General features: G+C 46.9%; 1 protein-coding gene across 2 annotated transcripts in view; it reads right to left on the reverse strand.

Moving 5' to 3' along the window:
- MCC (MCC regulator of WNT signaling pathway) overlaps window positions 1-23,125 on the reverse strand; it is a 273,066-nt gene that overhangs the window by 25,437 nt on the left and 224,504 nt on the right. For both annotated transcript variants that reach the window (XM_007085543.2, XM_042991359.1), the window contains 4 exons: window positions 20,432-20,572; window positions 17,534-17,637; window positions 14,034-14,217; window positions 4,392-4,626 (listed from right to left, as the gene is read on the reverse strand). In XM_007085543.2, the coding sequence (XP_007085605.2) occupies window positions 4,392-4,626; window positions 14,034-14,217; window positions 17,534-17,637; window positions 20,432-20,572 (664 nt within the window). The remainder of the gene's footprint in view (window positions 1-4,391; window positions 4,627-14,033; window positions 14,218-17,533; window positions 17,638-20,431; window positions 20,573-23,125) is intronic.

The raw sequence follows: 23,125 nt of genomic DNA on the forward strand, positions 1-23,125 counted from the left end.
TGGCTAGCTCCCCACCAATTCCCACTCCTTTTCCCTTTTCCATGGCACCAATCCACATATTCAGTGCCCCCTGGTGGCACCCTTGGCACCCTGCAGCTGAGCCAGGGTATCACCTCAGCTCTTGTCTACCTCAGGAGGCCCAAATAAAATCACTAGAAACTGAGTCCTTCAGAGGTGACTACTCATTAGATAGCTTTGCAAAGTGTCTTAGAGAACTCAAATTAGAGTTTTCTGGGGAGACAAACAAGTAACTCCAAAACAGGGAAATGCTACTTGGGACCAGCAGCCAGAAAACAATAGCCACCAGCACTTACTGAGCATGTAACGCTGCTTTAAAGGTTTATACAAAGTAACTCATTTAATTCTTCCAACCTGAGATAGATATTATGAGCATCTCCATACTTGGATGAGAAACTGAGGCACACAGACAGAAATCCACCTGCCCGCAATTACTGCATAAATTGGTGGCCAGAGTTTGAACCCAGGCTGTATGGCTCAGAGCCCAGGCTCTTAATCACTAAGCTACAGTCCCTCCCTCAAGGTGGGCCCATGCATGACTCTTGTCATGTGATTCCACCAGTACATGACTGCCAGGTCAGTCTTCCCACCTATCTCTGGGATAGACTCTCTATAACTGAGTTTCTATAACTGAGTCTGAGCCTTGAGAAGGATTCACCTAGGTCACTGATTCTTGTTATCCCTGAATGGATCCTTCGAGGTAATAAGCCATGGGCCTAGTATACTCTTCTTGATAAGCCAGACCTGGAGTGTAGATGTTCTCACCTTCCAGTGTGGGGAAATACCTAGAGGACACCCACTATGGCTTATAATATTCAGATCAGGGTAGAGGGAGGGGGCATTAGACATGCAGAGGGCAAGGTGCTCAGTGGCTACTCAAAAGAAGACTCCAGATCTTTCATAAAGATGAGATTATAAAACCAGAATGAAAGGTGGTTCCATACACCGGAGCCTTCTCATCTTTTGCCATTAGAAGCAGAATTCTGAAGGTTCTGGCAATACTGCATACTGAGCTAATGGGGACAGTCACACCCAGAACAAACATAAATAAATGCAAGCTCAAAAGAAGGAAAAATGAATCCATGGGTGCCAGAAATGAAGAGGGGAACTCTGCCCAAGAGGAAAGGCAAGGTGGCCATAGTACAGGCCAATGGAGGTGTCGGACCAGGATGAAGGCCCTAGGATCTAGGGCTTTTGGCACCTGTGCTAAGGGCAGGGCTGAGTGCCAGAACAGAGACCCTCTACATGAGCCAGGACTCTCAAAGTACTGCCTAGAGTAAAAGACTAGATTTATTTTCTGGAGATGTGGTGAGGGAACTTATCCCTCAAGGTCTGGGTGGGAAAAGGAAGAGCCTCTTTTGAGGAACCAGAACCACAAACTTGTCATGTGAAGATGTGAAACAAGAATCCAAAGCAAAGAATGTAAGAGAAACTAGTTCTCAGTCTTTGAAACCCATGGGTCCAAACAGATCCACACACAGAACTATTCTGTAGGGACATCTACTACCCAAGAGGACTTGGTAGAAGATACAATCTCCACTGAAGATGAGCTGGTGTTCTCCCAACCCACACAGAGAGAAAATGGAAATGAATCATGATGAGATAAAATCCACCTTTATAAGAACCAGAAATAACAGGCCAAACACTAGAAAACAAATTTTTAAAACAAAGAGAGAAAGAAGAGTTGTAACAGAAGGAAAGGCTATTCAAAAAAGAGTGGATTTGAAAAGCAACCAAGTAGATCGTCTAGAGACAAAAAGTTCATGTACAGGAAGTGAAAAACCCAGAAAACTTGAGTGTCTCAGCAATTGTATCCTAGAGTGAAATGGTGAAATCCAACATAACCTGCTGCTAGTGGCCCTGGAATGGTGCGCATACCCTTGAACATGCTGTGTAGGGAAGGGAGAGGACTCTGATGTTTATCCTTCAAGAACCTCAGAGGAAGGGAACCAAGCCAGATGGCTGGCAATGGCTGCCTCTGGATCATATTATGGGTTATTTTCTCCCAGCTTTTTATAATTTCTGCTCTTTTAGATAATTTCTATGATGTATACACATTTTATTTTCAAATAGCAAAGGGAATATTAGAGCCTTTATTCCACCAAAAAAGTCTTTCTTGGCCAGAGTAACCCGGAATTTATCGCACAACATGTTGGCTTGAACATAAAAAGGAAATCCTTAGTCTTTGGCCAAAGGAAACGTGTTTGGAACACATAACGAAAGGGCAGCTTCACAGCTCATGCTGTGGGGTGCAAAGGCCCACAAAGAGGGCTCCTAATTGGGGAAAAAGGCACTGTGATGATGGACCCAATGCCTGGTTCATGGGCAATGAGCAGAGATATCAGCCAAGGGTTCATGAGGATTCCCCAGAGGGAACAGAAGTCAGGGTCTGAGTTGAGTGGGAAGGACACGATAAATCAGCTTAGAAGCAAAGAAGCTGATTCCTAATTTACTGCCACATCCCAAGGTCTTCCCAGGCTTCAGTTAGACTCAAGACAGAGCAATCGCTGAGGACAGGGACACATTAAGCAAGTGACCCAAGTGTGTTGGGCTGACCACAGCTGGCAGCTCCTCTCTGCTCTCCAGAGGTGAGCTAACCAGAGGGGACCCTGCTCTTTTCTGAGGACAATGTTGGTCCCAACAGGAGACACCAGTTACTAGCTATTAATTCAGCACTTCCTTGACCTACCTGGCCCAGTGGACCTGCCTATGGTTTTAAGCTGGCTTCTGTCCCTGAGCCCCTCCCTCATGTCTCAGTACTTGGGAGTAAGAGACACTGCAGAATCCAAGGCTGTGCGAACCACACTTTTGTGCAGAGGAGAGTGGAGTTTGGAGAGCAGGCTTGGTAACACGGCTCCTGGCCCTGACTCCCCATGTTAGCAGGTCTGGCAGCAGAGTCCTGTGCAGAACCAAGACCTGCAGGAGCAGCCCTTACCAGTGCCCACCTCTGCCACAAGCAGAGAGCTGGTTGCAGCCATAAAGGAGCTCGGTCCTGGCAAGTGGTTCTTCATTTCCACTCCAATTGGGTGTATACAATACAACACACTCTGACCTGAACTTCCTGGAGTTCTCCCAGGCCCCACAAGGTAAGGATAGAGTCCACGACTGCCTTCACTTCAAACACCAGCCATGAGTGCTGGGGGCGGGTGAGGTGGGGAGGGGGTTGTCCCAGGTCACTTGCACTTCCCACCAACTGCTTCCAAAAACCAGGTTTCCACAATCCACTCATGATCAGTAACTTGCTAGACTCCAGAAAGCACTACCTATATCTAGTTTTACCATAAAGGGTGCACACAGGGTGTGCCTGGAAGCATGCTGAATGCAGATCTTCTCTGCTTCAGTGTTGAGGAATTTCACTGGGGTTTCAGGACTAGGCACAATTGATGAAATCGCAGGCCACCCAGTGGAACTCAATCTGCAGCACTCCCTACCCTCACCGGGGGTCAAGGGGCTGGAAATCCCAACTCTATAATCACATGCTAGATCCTTCCAGGGACAGCCCTGGTATTGCAGCTTCCAGGGGGCCTGCCTCCTTAGCATAACAAAGACACTCTGGAAATTCCAAGGGTTTGCAAACTCTTGGCCTGAATTGGGAACAGACACCAGATACAGTCTTATGGCACCACAGCAGTCTTCAGAGAAAGCACTCAGGAGAGTAAGGCCAAGTGCTTGGCACCCCTGGCCGGAAACATGCAGAGTGTGTGCTGCTGAAGGGATGGCAGTTTAACCACTTCTCAATGAGGGGCACCAGCTTTCCAAGAGAGCTCCCCCTGCTCTAAAGATGCCAGCAGATAACTCAGCCAGCTGGGCAAACAGCCCAAGATCTTGTCAGAAACACTGACCTGAACAGCGCTGGGAAACTTCACCAGAGAGCAGAATGATACAAGCAGGCTACCCATGGCACCAAAGGGACAAGGGCGTCAGGAAACTGGGGCTCTGGTCTAAGTTATGCACCGGCCCTTGCCCTATCCTCTCCCACTCCACATTAACATTAGCCTCAACCCAAGAAGCACCATAAGCTTCTGGAGATTAGGGGTCCTTTTATGTGGACACAGGCCAACCTGGAGGGATCTCATCTGGCTTCTCTTGGAGAATGAGGTGTTCCAAAGCTGAGCTGGGACACCCCTAGGCATTCTCCTGAGTTCAGCTGACCCCTCTAGGGACATATCCAGCTCAAGTGACCCCAGGCACACTGATACTATTCCTGCCTACAAATGAGGCTCTGGCTGTCCTCCAGAGGGAGGTGACTGAACCTAGACAGGGTTGATATGTCATCATCGTGGACCTGCTTTCAGAGGGCCTTTTCTTGTCTCCCCCTGATGACATGGAAGCAAATGGGCACAGGGTTCCAGGGGGCCCCACCCCCACGGTACCTTCATGGCCATCAGTTCCTGCATTAGCACGGCATTTTCCAGATCCAGACGCTGGCTGTCCCCCCGGGGCTTAACATCATAGCTGAGGGGATCGATGTGGATGCTCTCCAGCTCCAGCATGGTCAGCTTGACTGCGGCCCTGTCATTCTTGAGCTGCTGGATGTAATCCTTCAGCCTTTGCTCATCTTCTTTAGTGAACTCCGTGTCGCAGCTACTGGCTGTGGAGCTGGTTGTGCTGAGGAGACAGAGAAAACCCGTCATGTTCCCCAGCCACTGTGAACAGGTCTTTTTCCTGACTCTTCTCCATACCCATCTCTCCAATGGTGTTTAAATAGTAATCTCCCTGCACCTCCAAAAAAGAAAAAAAAAAAAGCATTCTTCATGGCATGGTAAATTGATACAACCGTTTAAGAGAGAAATAAGTCTGAAGAGTAACAGAAATGCTTACACCCTTTAACACAACATGTGGACCCTAAAAATGAATTCTGAGGAAATAATCCCACAGAAGCAACAAGATACACCCAAAGATATTTCATGGCATAGAGGGTGTAGTTAGTTATGGTACATTCCAAAAGGCCATAAGTGATGTGGACATTACAGTAATAATTATGACAATGGTAGAAATATTTTAAGTGGAGAAATAGGATGAAAAGTAGTATATAATAAAAAAAAAAATCGGTGTATGTGTGGACAGGACCTAAAAAGGGGAGATGTTAAGGAATAAAGCTGGAGAACAAAATGCCTATGGTGTGATCTATAGACGTGCGTGTGTACACATACTCACTTGCGCAAACACACGTCCAGGACTTTTAAAGCAATCCCCTTGGGGTGGCAGTGGAAGGTGTGGTAGAGAAAGGGGAGTGCTGTACCGTGAAACAAACCCCTATGTGTGTGTGCTGTTACTGTGACAACTTAGAAAAGCAGGATGCCCCTGGCCTCCCTGCCATTCCTCTTGCATCATGGCTGAGTATAGCATCCACCACAGGGACTCAGGCCCATCCAAGTGGCCCTTGGATGCTCATGCTGAACGGTGATGGCTGCCAGATCTGAGGAGCACTTAGGATGAACCCTGAGAACATGGTGGCCCATGAAGGTTTGTGTGGGACCCAGACCACCATGCAGGAACAAGCATCATAGGAAAACTCAGGCTCTGGCTCTTAGAGAGGGCTCTGGCTTTTTCTGGCAGTGGGCAGGCTGCCCCCACTGGCTCAGAATGAGGCCCTCTGCACCCTGTCAGTCTTCGAGCATTGAGGCCAGTGTGGACCTACAGTTTCTCTGGATCTACACTAGACTTACCTACACTTGATGCAGTCCTCATGGCTCTGGCCTTAGCACAATGGCAGACAAACAGGCAGAGGCCCATTTAACTATCATCAAAACAGGCCAGTTTGGCATTATCATCTGTTGTTACCAATTTGGTGACTGAGGCTCAGAGATATTAGGTGGCTTGCTCGGTCATGAGGACAGACACCGGACTTGGACCACCGTCTTCACATGCCTCAGGCCAGCATTCACACAGCTCGCATTTGTAGAAGCTGTGCCAGGAACAAGGAGCGGTCTCCATGGGCTGCTGGCTGCCGTAGGCCCAGGCCTGCCCTCCTCACCTCAGCCTAGAACAGGGGTAACAGGCCTGGGACCCCAACTCAGCAGATGCAATTGCTCTATAACCTAGGTGTGACCAAGGCCCATTCCACTCTTATGGGATTGACACATATCTAGACACATTATCTAGAAGACTAGGCTTCTGCGGAGACAAAGGTGAGGAGAGGTGATAAGCTAGAGCTCCCTCACTCAGCTGGCCGTGCACAGGAGGAAGAGAACCCCCTAGGGCTTGGGTGATCTTCAAGTCAGAGAACTCCCGCTGGGATTGGAAGCTCCTGAGGACCACAGACTCTGGGATTGCTCCCCCCACCCCCCATTCTCTTCAGCCCATCAGGACAGGTAGGATGTATCTCATAGATGAAGGGAGCAAGATCAGCCTGATCAACATACAACACCTCCTCCTCATAGGCTGTGACGGTTAATTTCGTGTGGCAACTGGGCTGGGCTACAGTACCCAGTTGCTTGGCCAAACACCCATCTAAATGTAACTGTGAAGGTATTTTTAGATGTGTTAACATTTACATCAGACTTTGAGTAAAGCAGACTACCTTCCATGATGTAGGTGAGTCTTGTCGAATCAGTTGAAGGTCTTCAGAGAAAAGACCCAATATCCCCCCCGCCCCAAAAAGAAGAAATTCTGCCTCCAGACAGCCTTCAGATTCAAGACTGCCACATCAAGTCTTCCTTGGGTCTCCAGCCAGTCTGCCTGTCCTACAGATTTACTACTTGCCAGCCCCCATAATCATATGAGCCCATACCTTAAAATTAGTCACTCTATTCATATATTGACATACCCCCACCCTATCCCTATTGGTCCTGTTTCTCTGGAGAACCTAATTCAGAGGTGCTACCTTTACCTGTGACCCAGGCATCTTCTACACTTTGTAGATTTACCGGTAGCCTGACTCAACCTTTCTGTGCCTATCTCCCCAGCTATAAAAGGTAAAGTGTTTAGAACAGTGCCTAGCATATGGTAAGCACTCGACAAATGTAGCTATCATTCATTTAAATAATACTGGAGTACCACTATGGGGTACTCTTCTAGGCCCTAGAAAAATCTGTGCTCTCATAGAACTCATTTTCTAATAGGGGAGACAAACAAGTAAAATAAGCAGTATATCAGACAGTGAGCAGTACCATGGAGAAAAAGGAAGAAGTTATGGGTAGCACAAAGAGAAGATGGAATTATTCTTTGCAACAGGGTTATAGGGAGGGCCTGCATGATAAAATTACATAAAGCAGACCTCATGGAGGTGAGAAAGGCAACTGTGTGGATTTCTGGAGGAAGAGTGATCTAAGCAGAGGACACACTGAATGCAAAGGCCCTGAGGCAGTGGGTGTGGCCATCAATAATTAGACTGTGGCTGAGTCAGAGACAGCTAAGGGAGAGGGAGGAAGAGAACTGGTCAGAGAGGATAGTTATGTAGGGGAGGTGGCAGGGTGCCAGGTCATGTCAGGTTTTATCAGGTTTTTTCTCCAGAATTAGAATGGAAGCCATTGGAAGGTTTGTAACAGGGGTGATGTGATCTGCCTTACATCTTAATAGGTTCCCTTTGGCCACTGTGCTGAGGGGAGATGCAGGGAAGCAAGGGGAGAGGTAGGGAGACCCATTCTGGGCTATTGCAACAACCTCGGGAAGAGATGGTGGGAGCTGGGAAGGCAGAAAGGAGGATAAAATTGTTATTATCAATCACCACTACTTTGTTTTCTCAAGCTGTATTTTATTTTAATTTATTTATTATGAGAGTGACAGAGACAGCATGAGTGGGGGAGGGGCAGAGAGAAAGAGAATCCCAAGCAGGCTCCACACTGTCAGCACGGAGACCAATGTTGGGCTCGAACTCACAAACCATGAGATCATGACCTGAGCTGAAATCCAAAGTCAGATGCTCGACTGACTGAGCCATCTAGGCACCCTCAACCTGCATTTTAAAAAGGATGAGAAGGGAGAGGCAGGAACACCCTCTGGCTGGAACACTTGAGGGACAATTTCCCTGAGAAATGAAGCAGCTCAAGAGAAGGGAACAAGATAACAGTACCCCCAGCAGAGGGCGCTGGGGAGGCCGGTGGGACTTCTGAAGGAGAGGGACTTATCTAAGAGAGGAAACAGTCTTCCTCCTTCTAAGGGAGGAAACAGCCTCCCTCAGCATCTCAGCCTTCTCCAGTAAAGAACTGCCTCCCTGAGCCAGAAGGGGTGGGGGCAGGCATGCCTGGAACAAAACCATTCAAGTAGGGCTCAGGGCTCACCTCAACATGGACACAGAGGGACAGACATCCAAATGTCCCACAGACAAATAAGCAAACTGAAGTGGTGGCATTGTTCTCAAAGCATTCCACGGGGCTGAGTGTGTTTGCAGGTGCGGCATGTTTGGACAGCGCGGCGCTGGGAAACATCAACACTTCTTCTCCAGTGACTCGGGAGGAGGCTTCAGGTATGAGATCCTTTCCCGTGAAGATGGGGCTCTGGACCAGAGGTTCGCTTTACAACCCTCGTCCTTCCTTACATTAACACTTATTTTGAAGAATTTTAAACACACAGAAAAACACAGAGATTCGCCAACATCCATGTGCCTACCACCCCGACGACTTTTTTGTCATATTGTCTTTGGCCTACTTTTTTAGCACTAGAACCCTTAGACTTGAGGTAACGTTTGTTATCTTTCACTTAAAAAAGAATTTTCAAAATTCAAAGAGAACTAGAAGCTAGAGTTCTGTAATTAGCCTGCAGGCACTGAAATGATACTACTTTGGCAGATTTTCCATTTAGCAGGACTGGCGTACCCCAGTGGTTGTCAAAGAGTAGTTGCTGGTCTAGCTGGAGCAGCCTCGCCTAGGAAGTTGTTAGGAATGCACATTTCCAGCTCCACTCCCAAGACCTCTAGAATGGGGAAGGAGCAGAACCCAGCAATCTGTATTTTCATGTACCCTCTCATCATCCTGAGGCACAGCTAGATTTGAGAACAACTGGTCTACCCCATAGGGTAAGTAGGCATTTGCACAGTAGCCTACGAGGTAACAGGACCCTTCCGAAATTCTCTAGGGAGAGGCCACTACACTCTTGGGCTGATCTGGCCGGTGCCAGGGATTATGGGATCTCTGGTATCAGACAGACCTGAGTAACTGTGCCTCCTCTGACACTGCCTAGCTTTATGGCCCAGATGAAATGACCCATCCTTCCTGGGCTGCAGTAATGTGGGGATACGAATAGCTCCCACATCACCAGGTTGTTGGAAAGGAGACAGTGGGTCCTGAAGCAGGCAGGGCCAGCTAGTGTAGCACTCCTTCTGGAGGAGGAGAGACAGCTGTGCCAACATCTGGCACCTCCCTACACAGACTTAGGGGCTCCCTCTCGCTACCTAGCAAGTCAGGCAGAATACTTCAGCTGAGGAAAAAGCAATGCAGCAAGTGCTTGACCAAACTTGAGAAACCACCTAAAACTGTCTAGGAAACACCAATGTGAGTGGGCAGGGCTGACAGGCTTAGGGGTCTCCTTGAACCCTTGAACACCCCTTAGGGGTGTCTGGGGCCTGATACTAGGCCAGGTAGGGAGGGCCTTTATTTCACCGTCTCTACCATGGGTATAATTTTCAGAAAAGAAGAAAAAAGACCCCTCCACAGATCTACCCTTCTGGGAAGCTCAGCACTCTAAAATGCTCTTACCGGGATAAAGTTTGATTTCCAGATAAGCACCTCGTCCCCACAGCCCCTCTGGCCTTCCTCTCTCCCTTCTGGGAAGCCAGGGGGGAGCGGACCAGGGTTAATTACAATTCTGCTTTGTGCCCTAATGTTCCAGTGCAGAATATGATCATGACAAGTGTAAAAGGCAGGGAAGCCGCTGGCCTCTCCTCTGCCTCCTGCAGACAAAGGCACTACTGGTCTCCCGGGGGCCCACCGCTGGCTGCTAGGCCCGGGTTAGGTCATCCATTAGCTCTCCCAGCTTGAAATGCTAGATGGTCTCGGCTGTCAAGAGGGAATGAATCACTGTCCACATAGGCCAGTTACTCCCCGTCTCCAGGATGGGAGGCCTGTTCTCTGAGAGGGATTGTGGGGACGGCTGCAGGTGGGGAGCCCCAGCCCACCCCAAAATGGCTGAGCAGCACATCTTTGCATTCTGCTCTGGTTTTCCAATAAGCTGGGGCAGGTCACATGGGTTTCTCCTTTCCGGGATGTTCTGCTGGAGCCCCCTCCTGCTGGCTTCACTCCACGGCTATGACTTGCCAGCAATCTACAGCCAGCGGGGTGCACACAGGCCGCCTGGGACACCCCACCATTCTGCCTTCCCTGCACAATGGGACACAGACTCAGGTTTGGTCAAGTAGTCATGGATTTCAAATACCTCTCTTCGGTCCCCCTCCTTCATGTCCCAGCCTCGTCCTCAAGACAACCCCCTATCCTGTTTAGAAGAAAAATCCATTTTTTCTTCAGCCTCGTCTTGTCTTGGCTAGATGCTAGAATGGCATTTCACTTCTTTGCCACAAAAAACCAGAGAGGGATTTTTCCTCTAAGTTTTTATCAATCAATGCCTAACCTGGCACCCTAAATTAAGATCTCATTTCCACCAAGGGACAACTCATTTTCAGAAGAAAAAGCCATCAGGCTGGTCTTCTGTTTTGCTTAGCATTTTAGATTTATTTGGAGGAGGTGGTCAAGGCCAGGTGACATTTGGCCACGTCAGCCACTCCTAAGTGGTCCCATTCTTCCAAGTTGAAGGTAGGCTTTGTCACCTGCCTGCATCTTTTAGTGTCGTGTTGTGGTACTCCCCTCCCTCTCTGGCAATTCTTTGTCACAAAGGACTAAAGACACCTAAATACAATCCTAACTCGGGGCGCCTGGTGGGTCAGTGGATTGAACATCTGACCCTTGATTTCAGCTCGGTCATGATCTCAGGGTCGTGGGATTGAGCCCCCATGTCTGGATTAGAAGGTGAAAGCAGGGCATCGTGAGCTCCACTGCCCTTATTCCAATTTGGGGGTGAGTGGTCAGTCTGGTGGGATCCTGACTCCCAGGAGGTGCCCAGCAGCTCACCCGCAAGGTTACAGTCACAGATCTCCCACGGCTCATCATGATCTCCACCTGACAGTGGGACAAAAAGGACTTAGCTCTAGTCTCTGTGAGGGCAGATTTGCTGAGGCTTCCTCTGTCTTGGCCACATGTCCTTTCATAGATTTAGATCAATGATTGTGCGTCCATGGAATGAAGTGATATCGTGATGCTTGACAGAAAGGGTGGGCTTGATTAAGGATTCCCTGTTCCCACTTCAACTAGTCCACTGGCCCCTCTGTCATGAGAAGCTGATAAAGGTATCCAGGAAATCAACATTACTTAGCTACTCAGTCCACGGAGACAATTACAACTCCTGACAAAGCTATGATATGGCTATATTTTTCAAAAGTAAAAGAGCAGTGTCTCTGGGCTCCTGCCAACAGTCAATTGAGAGGCTGGCTACCATTTTTATTCCCTTGCTGGTAGCTGCTCTTCTTCTGCTCCTTTCCCAAACCATGACCCTCCTGTCATCAGGAGCTATTTGCCCACTGCCAGCAAGGCATCTGGGAGCCTGACACTCAGCATTCCTTTCCTGAGACCTTGAGGAAGAGCTGACACTGAGTAGAATGCTCTGTGCCAGTTGGTTATAGTGGGAGGAAAGAGGACAACTAGCTTTCTTTCTCCCATAAACTCAACAGGGGGGAATGTCTGAGCTGGAACAGCAAGATGTACACACAGAATTAATCACTGTAATTATAAAAAGGGCTGGTGGTTTGGGACTTTTTCTTGGAGCTCGCATTTAGTATAAAGCCGTCTGGTTGTGTCACGACCACAGAATGTGGTGCGCCACACAAATGGCCTGTGTGTGGTTCTTTGTACCCATCCTGGCTGTTCTGAGTTGGGGGGGGAGGGGGCAGAGTGTGGAAGTGAATTTTTAAGAAAGACAATAGAGTGAAATCTGAACTGAAGTCCTCTGTATTTTGATAGACCTATTTGAGACTGAAATTAGTTCAAGGGCCATTCTTTCATGAGGTCATCCTTAAAAATAAAGGCCATGTCCTGAATTGATCTCAACCTGAGTTACTATAGCACCAAAAATTAAATTTATCTAAGAAAACTGTCTTAGAATCAAGGCTCATCTATACATTAAAGTACTTCTAACAAATGTTCATAACCAGGATCTCCACTAAATAGATGGTTAGAGTTCTTACTTTTGACTGACTCCAAATGTATCCCTGATTTGGATGAAAACAAAGTTATTCTGGGGATGGGGAGGTGTGAGGAAAAGATCCATAACACGTCCCTTATAAGCTACTGAAATAGCATATATTCCCTGTCAACTTACTTCTATGTTCACTAATTCAACAATATTGCTGACAACACGAGGTCTACGTTTCTACTCTAAATGACAGAAATTATAGATCATACACATCTGGAAAAGTCATTAAGAAGAGCATCTGCTTACTGTATTAAAACAGAAGAATGTGGTTTTAAGAAAAAAAATAAATTATGATCTGTGTTTCATGAAATAAGACAGTCGGTGCTGGAGTCACAAGGAAATAATTCCCTTGAGTTTGTGAGCACCTGGACGGCTACGTTGTTGGAAATGTCCCCTCTCCTAAGGCACCAGGTCTGCGACAGGTAGGTAGATGCACTTAGACAGGGGCACCTGGGTGGCTCAGTCAGTTAAGCGTCCGACTTTGGCTCAGGTCATGATCTCACGGTTTGTATGTTCAAGCCCTGTGTCAGGCTCTGTGCTGACGGTTGGAACCTGGAGCCTGCTTCAGATTCTGTGTCTCCCTCTCCACCTCTCCCCTGCTCATGCTCTCTCTGTCTCCCTCTCTCTCAAAAATAAATAAGCATTAAAAAAAAATTTAAAAAAGATGCACTTAGACAGATGGCTGGGTCCTGCCAGTGGGAAGGGAGATGGGGACATTAGATTGCTTTCAGGCACCAAGAAAACATCAGTCTTTCTCCTTTGGTGCTTGAGATTCGATCCACCCTTATGTGGTTCTTGTCACTTAATTTGCAAGTAGACACTGTTTTTTAATGTCATGATATTCAACCTGGTATAGTGGAAAGAATAATGTGCTTGATGCGAAAGTCCTGGGTCCCAGTCCTGATTTCCCTCTATCAGCCCTGAGACCTTATCTAGGCAAGTCACTTAGAGATCTCTGAGCCAAGGCTTTCTCATCTGTGTGAGTAGGTAAGTTACCCGTCCTGTCTTTTATGATTTGGCTACCACATGAGAATCTCTAACAAAGTACTTTCTAGATGGAGAACTGATATATAAAGGGAAGGCATTCATGTGCTTCTGTGGTAAGAAATGAGAAGATCACTAGAAAAGGCTTCATTCTGATCCTCTACCCGCCTCCGAAAGAATTCAATGGCTTCAGCAAATTATGCTTAGCAAGGTCTTCACTACTTTCCTCCCCTTGTTTTTCATGTACCCAGTTCAGTTCTTGATTCACAGACACTGAACTTGAACTCAGGCTCATGATTGGGCATCTGCTAAGTACCTGCTGTGAATATGGTATCACTCTGGGAAGCAAAGAGATGGGAAAAGAGGAGGCTATTGCCCAAGAAGAGCTTATAACGGGCAGAAGCCCAAGGGGAGGAGGGGAGAGAATGGAGCCTAGAAACAGGATGCAGTGTGAGTCGTGGGTGCTTAGGAACTACTTGCAGCAAATGGGCCTTAAGCTACCCCCAAATACTCTTGGAAATCAAGAACTATGAAGAAATGGAAACGGAACAAAATGGGAGAGAGGGAACCAGACAGAAAGGTAGGTTCAGGTTCCATCTTCAGGTGACACTTTCTCAAGCAACTCTCCCCTTCTCTCTGGGCCGTGGTTCCCACGCTGGCCACAGAGAAGGCCCTTTCCAGCCCTTCCGTGTTGAGTCACTGACCCCCAGATGGGGCAGGCTGCAAGCAGGGGGACAATTCCGCCCTCACCCAAACCTCACCGTCTCTGAGAGCTGGGTCACTGCACGTCAAGCCTAGTGAGCAGACCACACGTGGACACACGGCCATTTTGTGGCAGAAGGGCTGCAAATTACCTGGTGTGGCTGTTGGAGGAGAGACTCTCCCAGGGCTGAGCGCTGCAGCCGGCCACGGCAAAGGCGCCCCCGCAGCTGCCATCCAGCTTCATGAGCAGGGCCTTGGCAGCATTCTCAGCTGTCTTCCGGCAGTCGTGAGCGCGCTGGAGCATCTGAGTGATGTTGTCATCCCCTGACTGGTCTCCTATGTCGCAAAGAAGCCAAAGGATTAGTCAACCAGGTCTACACGAGCCAAGTCTGGGAGGGAGCTTGGATCATCAGTTCTCAGTTCCTCAGGGCAGAGGTGGCCTGCTGGAGAGAAAATAGCAGTGGATGGCCAATGGAGAGATCCACATGCTGGGCCGGGCTCCATCACTTAGAAACTGCACTTAGCATGGCATGTCTCTGCTCCGGGCCCTACTGTCCTCACTGATGAAGAGTTGGTCAGTGTGATCTCTGAGGTCTGTCTCGAACTCTAACATGCTATGATTTTCTAATTATCCAGGCTCCTGACTTCTCCCACTCAGTTTCAATCTACCACTAGGCCATTCTTTCCTGTGTCAGCACTTCCTTGTGAATGAGGCCCAACTGTCTCCTCCACACATCCAGAACTTTGCTCAGAGCTTCGTGTAGGCTAGAGAAACAAACCTAATAGTTATAATGAGAACTTCAGCTTGGCAGTGTATTTTCTGTACGAGTGTTATCCCTTTTTCTCTCAGCTTGGGCACTGTCAGTGGCGAGCCCAAATGCCTCCATGAGCCAGGTAGCTACGCTGAAGCAAGACCTCAAGAGTGGTGGGCACCAACACAGAGCTAGACAGCAAATTCCCTGCCTAAAATGGACACATTCTTGTTGTGTTTTAGAAACCATACTGGCCACACAGGTTACCAGTTTGCTACCTCTGCAGCCTAGATCCCTAGTCTTCCAAATATTTTCCAATGAAATTATATACCAAAGCCTAAGATACAAAAATGGTAAAAATAGTAAACAAAACAAAACAGTTGAAGTGGGCAAGGGTGGAGGTCATACATTCAGTTTCCCCCACTCCAAGCCCACTGCTGAGGCCCAAAGACACTCTTTCAGCTTCACAGGGTATAGTTTGAAAACCATTGGTCTAATTCATCTAGAATGAATGTAATTAATGCCTGTGTAGTCAACACAAACCAGAAAAGGGGCACCTGGGTGGCTCAGTCGGTTAAGCATCCAACTCTTGATTTCGGCTCAGGTCACGATCTCACAGTTCGTGGGATTGAGCCCCATGTTGGAATCTGTGCTGAGCCTGGAGCCAGCCTGCTTGAGATTCATTCTCTCTCTCTCTCTCTCTCTCTCTCTCTCCCCTCTCCCCTTCATGCACATGCACATGGTCTCTCTCTCTCTCTAAAATAAATAAACTTAAAAAAAAAAAGAAACAGAAAAGAACCAGTGACTGGTACTGTGGGTAAATGTCAGTACGTGCTCTGCTGTGCAACTATAGGGCCCGCTAGAGCAAAACGCAAGTCAATGGCTGCCATCAGCAGAATGTAAGGGAGGTTTAATAGGGAACTGCTCATGATAAGCCAACTCACAGCTTTATGGAGAGTGGGGAAGAAGTGTGGGTGTATACGTCCTGCAGGGCTAGGCTTACCAGGCCAGCTTCCCTCTGGCCATGTCTCGGACAACATTCATACTTACTTCCTTCCACAAATGAGATATTTTCCATACATCTCACCAATTGACTATTCTTTGAATTCTGTTCTAAAGTAGGCATAATATTACTGACTGGCTCATTTTATAAATATATCATGAGCTACCCAGGATTATGTTAATACAAAGCATTTCATTATTGATTTTAAGTATTTTAAATGCAGATTTGTATAAGCCCTTCCAGCTCTTACCCAGTAACTGTGCCAAGTAGATACAAGCCTAATAAAAGGTACCTTTCCAGGACAGGATGGTTTAAGACAACCTCTGATGATACAAACTGGAACTAAGAGGATTGATTTTTTTCCCGTTAATTGATCATTTTCCTTAATACATATATTTAAAAAAAATTTGACAGCAGGCCAAGATCATTTTAGGATCAGTTTAATATGAGGTATAAAGTTTTACGGTCTAGTGAAAAGATCCTGAAAAATGAGGTTTCTAATGGAAATGCTGGCAGAGTTTCTACTTCTGGGCTGGGATGTTAATACTACAAAAAAAAATATAAAAATGAAAACAAAAAGCAGAAAGAGGAAAGGAGGGTGGCCACCCATACGAATGCTCCCTTGCTTGGTAACTTGGATATAGAGCAGGAAATTAATCCCCAGGATACTTCCTTTCCTTCAGATTTGCTTCAGATTCCTGGACTGGTCAAAACTGAAGGGGAAAAAAAACTTGTGAGTATTCAGTGCGAATGGTAGACTCCAGGCGAGGAGGAGGAGCTGGTGAGAATGTCAGGGTCAGGGTGGGGACGCACTTGGGAGGTGCCACGAAGTCGACCTTCTTTGCCAGGTGTATCCTGGAAGGAAGGCCCTCCTGGAGGCTCCCAGCCCTTGCCCAGAAGTGGGTCCTTGACCATTGGCCTGGTTCCCATGGCCGAGGACTCCCGGCTCACCCACACCACCCAGTTTGGCTCTGCCATTAGACAGTGTTCTGGTTACCTGCTGTTGCTTCTCCCAAGAAGCTGCTGCTATAAAGTGCAGGCTGAGGTAACGTCCAAGCCTCAGTGCTGAAATACGGCAACGTTCTCCCTTGATCTCTCTTTCCTTTCAAGCACTATTTCTACTGTGTCCTCCTCACATTAATCCAAGGCCCAGAGCCGTGATCACGGGCCAAGTTTTAGCAAATGTTGCTAACCAGAATGCCACATTTGTGCCTTTTTCAATTATATATCCCTTCCAGTCACTCAAAAGTGACTCGTGGGGGGTACTGCAAATCTAGAGGGACAGATTGGGCCAATAAGACACATGACATGACCCCAGGGCGGGGGAGGTGAGTGGGTCAGCAGACACCTCCGCTCCCCCACAGGGCTGGACTCCAGGGATAGCCTCTGAAGCAGACGGCAGGGTGTGAAACCATTTCCTCTCTGTTCACAAGACACCTGGAGACGAGGTAGGGGGGACCCATGCCTCAAAACTACCCAAATGAACAAACCTGGGGGAAAAGCACAGCCAACAGAGCAGTGAGTCGCAGCAAAGGCCACGAGGGCAGCAAAGGGACCCTTAACAATCAGCATCACAGAGAGGCTGTGGGAAAGTTGGTCCCTTTCATCACAAACTGTGGGCCTCCTGCTCCATCTGGTCCTCCTGTTGGCCCGGGAGGGTATGTTTCCTAAGAGGGCCTGTTTGTTTTAACTTGTCTGTAATTCTGTTTCCACTCCAGTTCTTGCTGCATTCAACGTAAACAATTTACTCACTCAGTCATGAGGAAAAAACGAAAAACACACTTGACAAGCGAATTTCATGTTGTTGGGAGGTGTTCCAATGCCAACAGCAAAATGAGGGCACCGCAGAGCAGAAGAGGCGGGGGACAAGAAGGAAGGGGGAGGGAGACACACTTACCAGGAGAGGACCCCACGCCGGCTGCCCGGAACTGCCCCAGGATAAGGCTCTGCTCACTCTCAGCCAGTGCCAGGAGGAGTTCATAGGCTTCTATGCACTGCTCACTGAAACAGAAGCACACAGTGTCTTCAACTCTGGCAGAGGACAGCGAGCCTCTTCAGTACAGCACTGTCCCCCTGGGCGAAGTGGCTCCGGACCTGCATCTCAGCACTGCTGTCCACGTAAGCAAGAAAATATCCACAAAGCCAAGGGCGTGCTTTGCTATGTTGCCCCTCCTTCCCTTTTTACTTCACTTAAACTTTTACTTTAAACTAGCATCTAGAAAAATACAAGAGTAGCAATAAAAGTGAGAGAGTTAAGTTCATTGCCTCTTTGATGATCAGCAAAAAAGGAAATGTAATATGCCTGTGGTAGCCAGCCTCAAAGATGGCCCCCGCTGATGGCATACGCTGGTATCCACACCCTTGTGTTATCCCCTTCTGCACTGTACCAGAGTTGGTCTATGTGACTAAGAGGATATGGGATGTCATTTCCAAGATCACGTTATTAAAAAGCATGGTGACTTCCATCTGTTCTCTCCCTTCACTTTCTCTCTTGGCTCACCCTCTCTAGAGAAGGCCAGGTGCCATGCCTTGAAGACTCTTGAGCAGCCCCATGGAGAGACCCATGTGGTGAGGAACTAAGGCTTCCAGCCAACAGTGAGTGAAGGACGGAGGACTCCACCCAACAGCTGTGTGAATGAGCCTTCTTAGAAGCAGATCCGCCAGCTCCAGTTAAGGTTTCAGATGACAAGGCCCTGGCTAGCAGCTTGAGCAGAACCTCCTAAGAGCCCCTGAGCTGGAACACTACCTAGCTACACCACTCCCAGCTTCCTGACCCTAGAAACTGCCACAAGAAACAGTGACAAAGGAAGGGAGGGAGGAAGGAAGCCCCAGAAAGAAGACTATTTGACCTAAACCTTCAGGAGCCACTAGCCACATGTGGCTAATTAAAAAGAATTTAAGTAAAATGAAAAATTCAGTTCTTCTGTTGCAATCGCCATATATCGTATGTTTAAGAGCCACATGTGGCTAGCAGTTACCATATTGGACAGCACAGAGAACAGGTCCATCATCACAGAAAGTTCTATTAGATGCTTGTAAAACTATCCCTTGAATCACACAAAATCTCTGACAAGTTTGGATTTCTAAGAGGAAGATATTAGTCTCTCTTCTTTTGCTGATCATCAGTGAACACACCAGGTATAGGTTCTAAGAGTGACCCTTTCCACACTGCTACCCGTGACCCACGTGGACCTGCACAGGAGGTGGAGCGTGTGCTCCTGAGTAGTCCTGACAAGTAGTCCTGAGTAATGCCTGAGTAGTCCTGGATAAGATGCCTGCAGTGCAGAAATCTCCCTGCTAAGCAAATAACTGATTAGCTTCTCTAAGCTAAGCAGGGGAAATGTTGCTTTATTCAACATTTAGTCATCAGACCATCTGTTTTTCGATTTTCTCTACTCTCATCTTCCTTCCCTAAGAGATCAGGAGCCATCACTAGCTCCGGGTGCCGGTAGCCCCTCCTTTCAAGGGCAGTCCATCTTTCAGGTTAGAGACATGGTGACACTGCTTTATCCACACAGATCAAAGGCAGACTGTTGTCACAGAACAGCCTCTTTCAAAAGTTATCGTAGGTGGATTGTCTGTTTGCTTTGGTGTGTCTGTAAACTAGCATGATTGTGTTTTAGCTGTGGTCTCCTATGATTTGGTTTGATTTTGTTTTTTGAAGAAACAAAGCTTCTTGAAACATACTGATCTTTTCAGAGGATGCTAAGAGTAGGGTAGTCACTACTCTGGGATCTTGGCAAATATGCCTAAGTGGTGCCACTAATAAAATAACCTCTGAAAACACTAATGCATAGCTTTGTAGTTAGTAAACAAATAGTAATTTAAAAATAAATAAATTCTGGGGCACCTGGGAGCTCAGTTGGTTAAGTGTCCAACTCTTGGTTTCAGCTCAGGTCATGAGCACACAGTTTGTGAGTTTGAGTCCCACATTGGGCTTTGCACTGACAGTGTGGAGCCTGCTTGGGATATTTCCCCTCTCCCCCCCTCCCCCTCCCCCTCCCCCTCCCTCTCTCTCTCTCTTTCTCCCCACCCAAAATAATCTTAAAAAAACAATCTTCTTAAAAATAGTTAATTCCAAAGCTGATGAGGCTGAAAAGAAGTGGTACATTCATATACCCCTTGCTCGTTGATGAATGAATTGTATTCACTTAAAATGACTTGTTTGTCTGGGAGCATGCCTAAAGAACTATGAAAATATTCATATACTTTGACCTATAATTCCTGCTTTGGGGATTTTATCCCAAGGAAAATATTCAAAAGAAGGAAGATATTATCTGTATTAAATTATTTTCAATATCCAAAGCCTACAAAAATCTAAACGTATTTTAGAGAAATGAGTAAATAAAATATGTAAGCTTGATGTAGGGATACAGTCATTCAAAATGCATGCAGACTATTGACCAGCATTACAGAACTACCATAGATCGAAGAAACAGAATATCCTAGGTTTTAACAATGTAAAATACACACAAACATGAATAAAGACTGGAAAGAGCAACAAATGAATATATAAGTGCAAAAATAAGTATTTTCAGTGATATTACTTGGACGGAATAATATTTAAGTTGAACATGCTAACAGAATGGTTTTCTAACACCATGCTCATTTCTCTTATTTCCTTAATTGCCACAAGAGTGCTAATGGATTTTCCATACATATCACATTAGTATTTGCTGGCCCAACCCCCTGTATATGTTCTAAAAGCCTGTTTTCTACTTTTATGCGGGTTACTGTAAATGCATTTCTCAGTTGAAATGCCCCCCACCACCTTTATGCAGCCTCACTTCCCCACCTGTACTGCAGGGCCAGCCTCAGCGCCGTGGCGTTGGATTCATACTTCCCCACCAGCATACTCATGCGCTCAGCGTTGCTCTTGCATTCTTCCAGGGTTATGGTCAGGAGGTCATTTTGGGATTTGAGGTGTTCAATGCGGCTACAAAGGAAGAAAAATCTCTTTCACGATTTCACGCTGGGATTATAATTCATTTGCCAGTATTTGAGTCATCTCCTGTAGACCCAGGCCAGACACGTGCATTAGGATGTGAGCTTGTCAGAGGTTTTAGCAAACGGACCTGACATGAAGTATTTAAAGAAAGCAACTCTGAGCACAAGAATCACTTAATTCTGTGTGAATTAGAAATACATGGAAGTCCCTTGATTATTTCCTACTCAGCCATCAACATACCATGTGCCATGTATGGTGGGAGGCTCTGAGCATACACCAAGGAAAGAAGCCAACCGTGTGACCTCAGGCCCTTCAATAAACCACCCTCCACAGGGACAAACAAAATATCAGTGCCACAGTAATAGCTACTATTTATTAAACCCCTGCTCAGTGACCCTCTAATGGCCCTCTGACTTAAGTACTATTATCCCCATTCTCAGAGGAGGAAGTAGAGTCACAGAGGGGTTAAGGACATTGCCCTGGGATTTGAGTCAAGAAGTTTGACCTCAGATCCTGTACTGTTCACCACTCAGGGCAGAAGCAAAAGATGAATCAGGGAGTGAGTACGAAACTCTCCCTAAGGGTCTCTGAATGGGCAGTGGACCAGGAACCGTGGATTATGTCCAAAGCTCCTTCCACTTTGGACACTCCTGCAACTGTTAACTACCTGTAGGGCAAGCAGCAGGAACTTTACGCTTTATAGGAACCAGAACTATAAATTCAGAACAAATGAGTTAATGGCAACGTCAGAAAAACATAAGCATTCAGCTTCTCTGTTTTCTGTCCTAGGACGGAGGCTCTGGATGCAATGATTCATTTCCCATCGACACACCCATTTATAGTACTCTGACCACCAAGTCTTCAAGACACAGGGTTTCACACATACAAAATGCAAGTGACTCAATGCTCTGGTTTCTCTTCAGATCGCATAAATCTTTCGCCTTTTACAAAATGCAAGTGACTCTTGAAAAAGTAACAGGCTTGGAAGCCATTTGCTTTGTGGATCAATCTTAGGACCACATATCTTAAGAGAAGAATGTGGACACACTCACCAACATTGGAGACGGCTGGTGAGTGTATAATTAAGACCACTGTGAGACTTTGGCAACTCCAAGGTCAAGTCAGTGTAAGGTGCTACAAGAACATACTTTTCTGTTCTTGTTGAGATTAAGACTTCTTGAGACAGTCCCCACTTTCCTTTACACTCCACCTTGCTCCAGTGTACATTTGGACCCCACCAATTAGACGAAACTCTTTTAGCCAGCTCACAGACCTACATGCGACCAATCACATCTCAGGGCCCTTCTCAGGCAACCCCACTTAATAGGCTACTCCTTCCTTCTGAAAATGTTGTCTCTCACTTAGGTCATGACAGGTCTCTACTGGTTTTCTTCCTGCCTTAAAGGACATTTCTTCCATCTTCTTTGCTGGCTCCTTATTCTCTATGTAATCTGTGAGGGTTGGCATTCCCTCAGGACTCAGTCCAGGGTGCCCTTCTGCATCAGTTCCCATCCCTACCCCAGGGTAATTTTATCCAGTTCATGACTTTAACAGGCATTTATGTTCCTATGGCTCCCAAATTTCTCTAGCCCAGACCTCTCTTCTGAGTGCCAGCCTCACATCTCCAGCTGTTTCCTGATACTTCCATTTGGGTGCCACACCAGCACCTCAAATTTAATATTACCAAATGAGACTTATTTCCCCCAAACCTTGCCCTCCCTCATCTTCTCCATTCAGTAAATGCCACCACCATCTTTCTCAACGATACAGGTGAGACACATGAGAATCTTCTTTGAGACCATCCCTTCCTCTTACATCCAGATCTACTACAACTACAGTTTCCATTGATTCTATACCACCAAACACACTGACCCCCATTGCTTCACATCATCTCCACTTTGGCCACACTGGGCCACTGCAATCATTGCTCTGCTTCCACTCTTGCCCCCACCCCCTTCCATTCTTCACACCTGAGTCATCTTTCAAAATCTAAATCAGGTCTGTTCTATTACTTAAAACTCTTTAATGACTTCCATTGATACTTAGAATAAAGAGCAGACTTGGTCCATGGCCTCAAAATCCACATCCCACCAAGCCCTGCCGACTCTGCCACCTTATTACATGTGACTCCTTCTTTCATCCACCCCATTTCAGTTCCATTGGCCTTCAAACAGCTCCTACTTCATGTCAACCTTCTTTTTGGCCATAAGATTGTTAAGTTGGTTTGTAAGACTCTTAGTTTGTCATATGGCTGCTTCCCTTTTCCCTTAAACTCTCAACTTACAGCCCCATCTTCAGAGATGCCTTCCCTGGCTACCTATCTAAAATCAACCCCCTCCCCTCTTACTCTATCACAGTGCCCTATTTACTGGGAGTTTTCTTATGATCTCATTTGTTTGCTTCTTATATAGCTTCCCTAACAGAATACAAACTCCATGAGAGTGGACACCTTATCTCTTTTACTTTCCCCTGCATGACAAATAGCTTAGCATGGAGGAGGTGCTTAAAACAGATTTGTTAAGTAAGGACATACTTCTGAGG

The sequence above is a fragment of the Panthera tigris genome, chromosome A1 (genome assembly GCF_018350195.1).
Source record: "Panthera tigris isolate Pti1 chromosome A1, P.tigris_Pti1_mat1.1, whole genome shotgun sequence".
Lineage (NCBI taxonomy): Eukaryota > Metazoa > Chordata > Mammalia > Carnivora > Felidae > Panthera > Panthera tigris.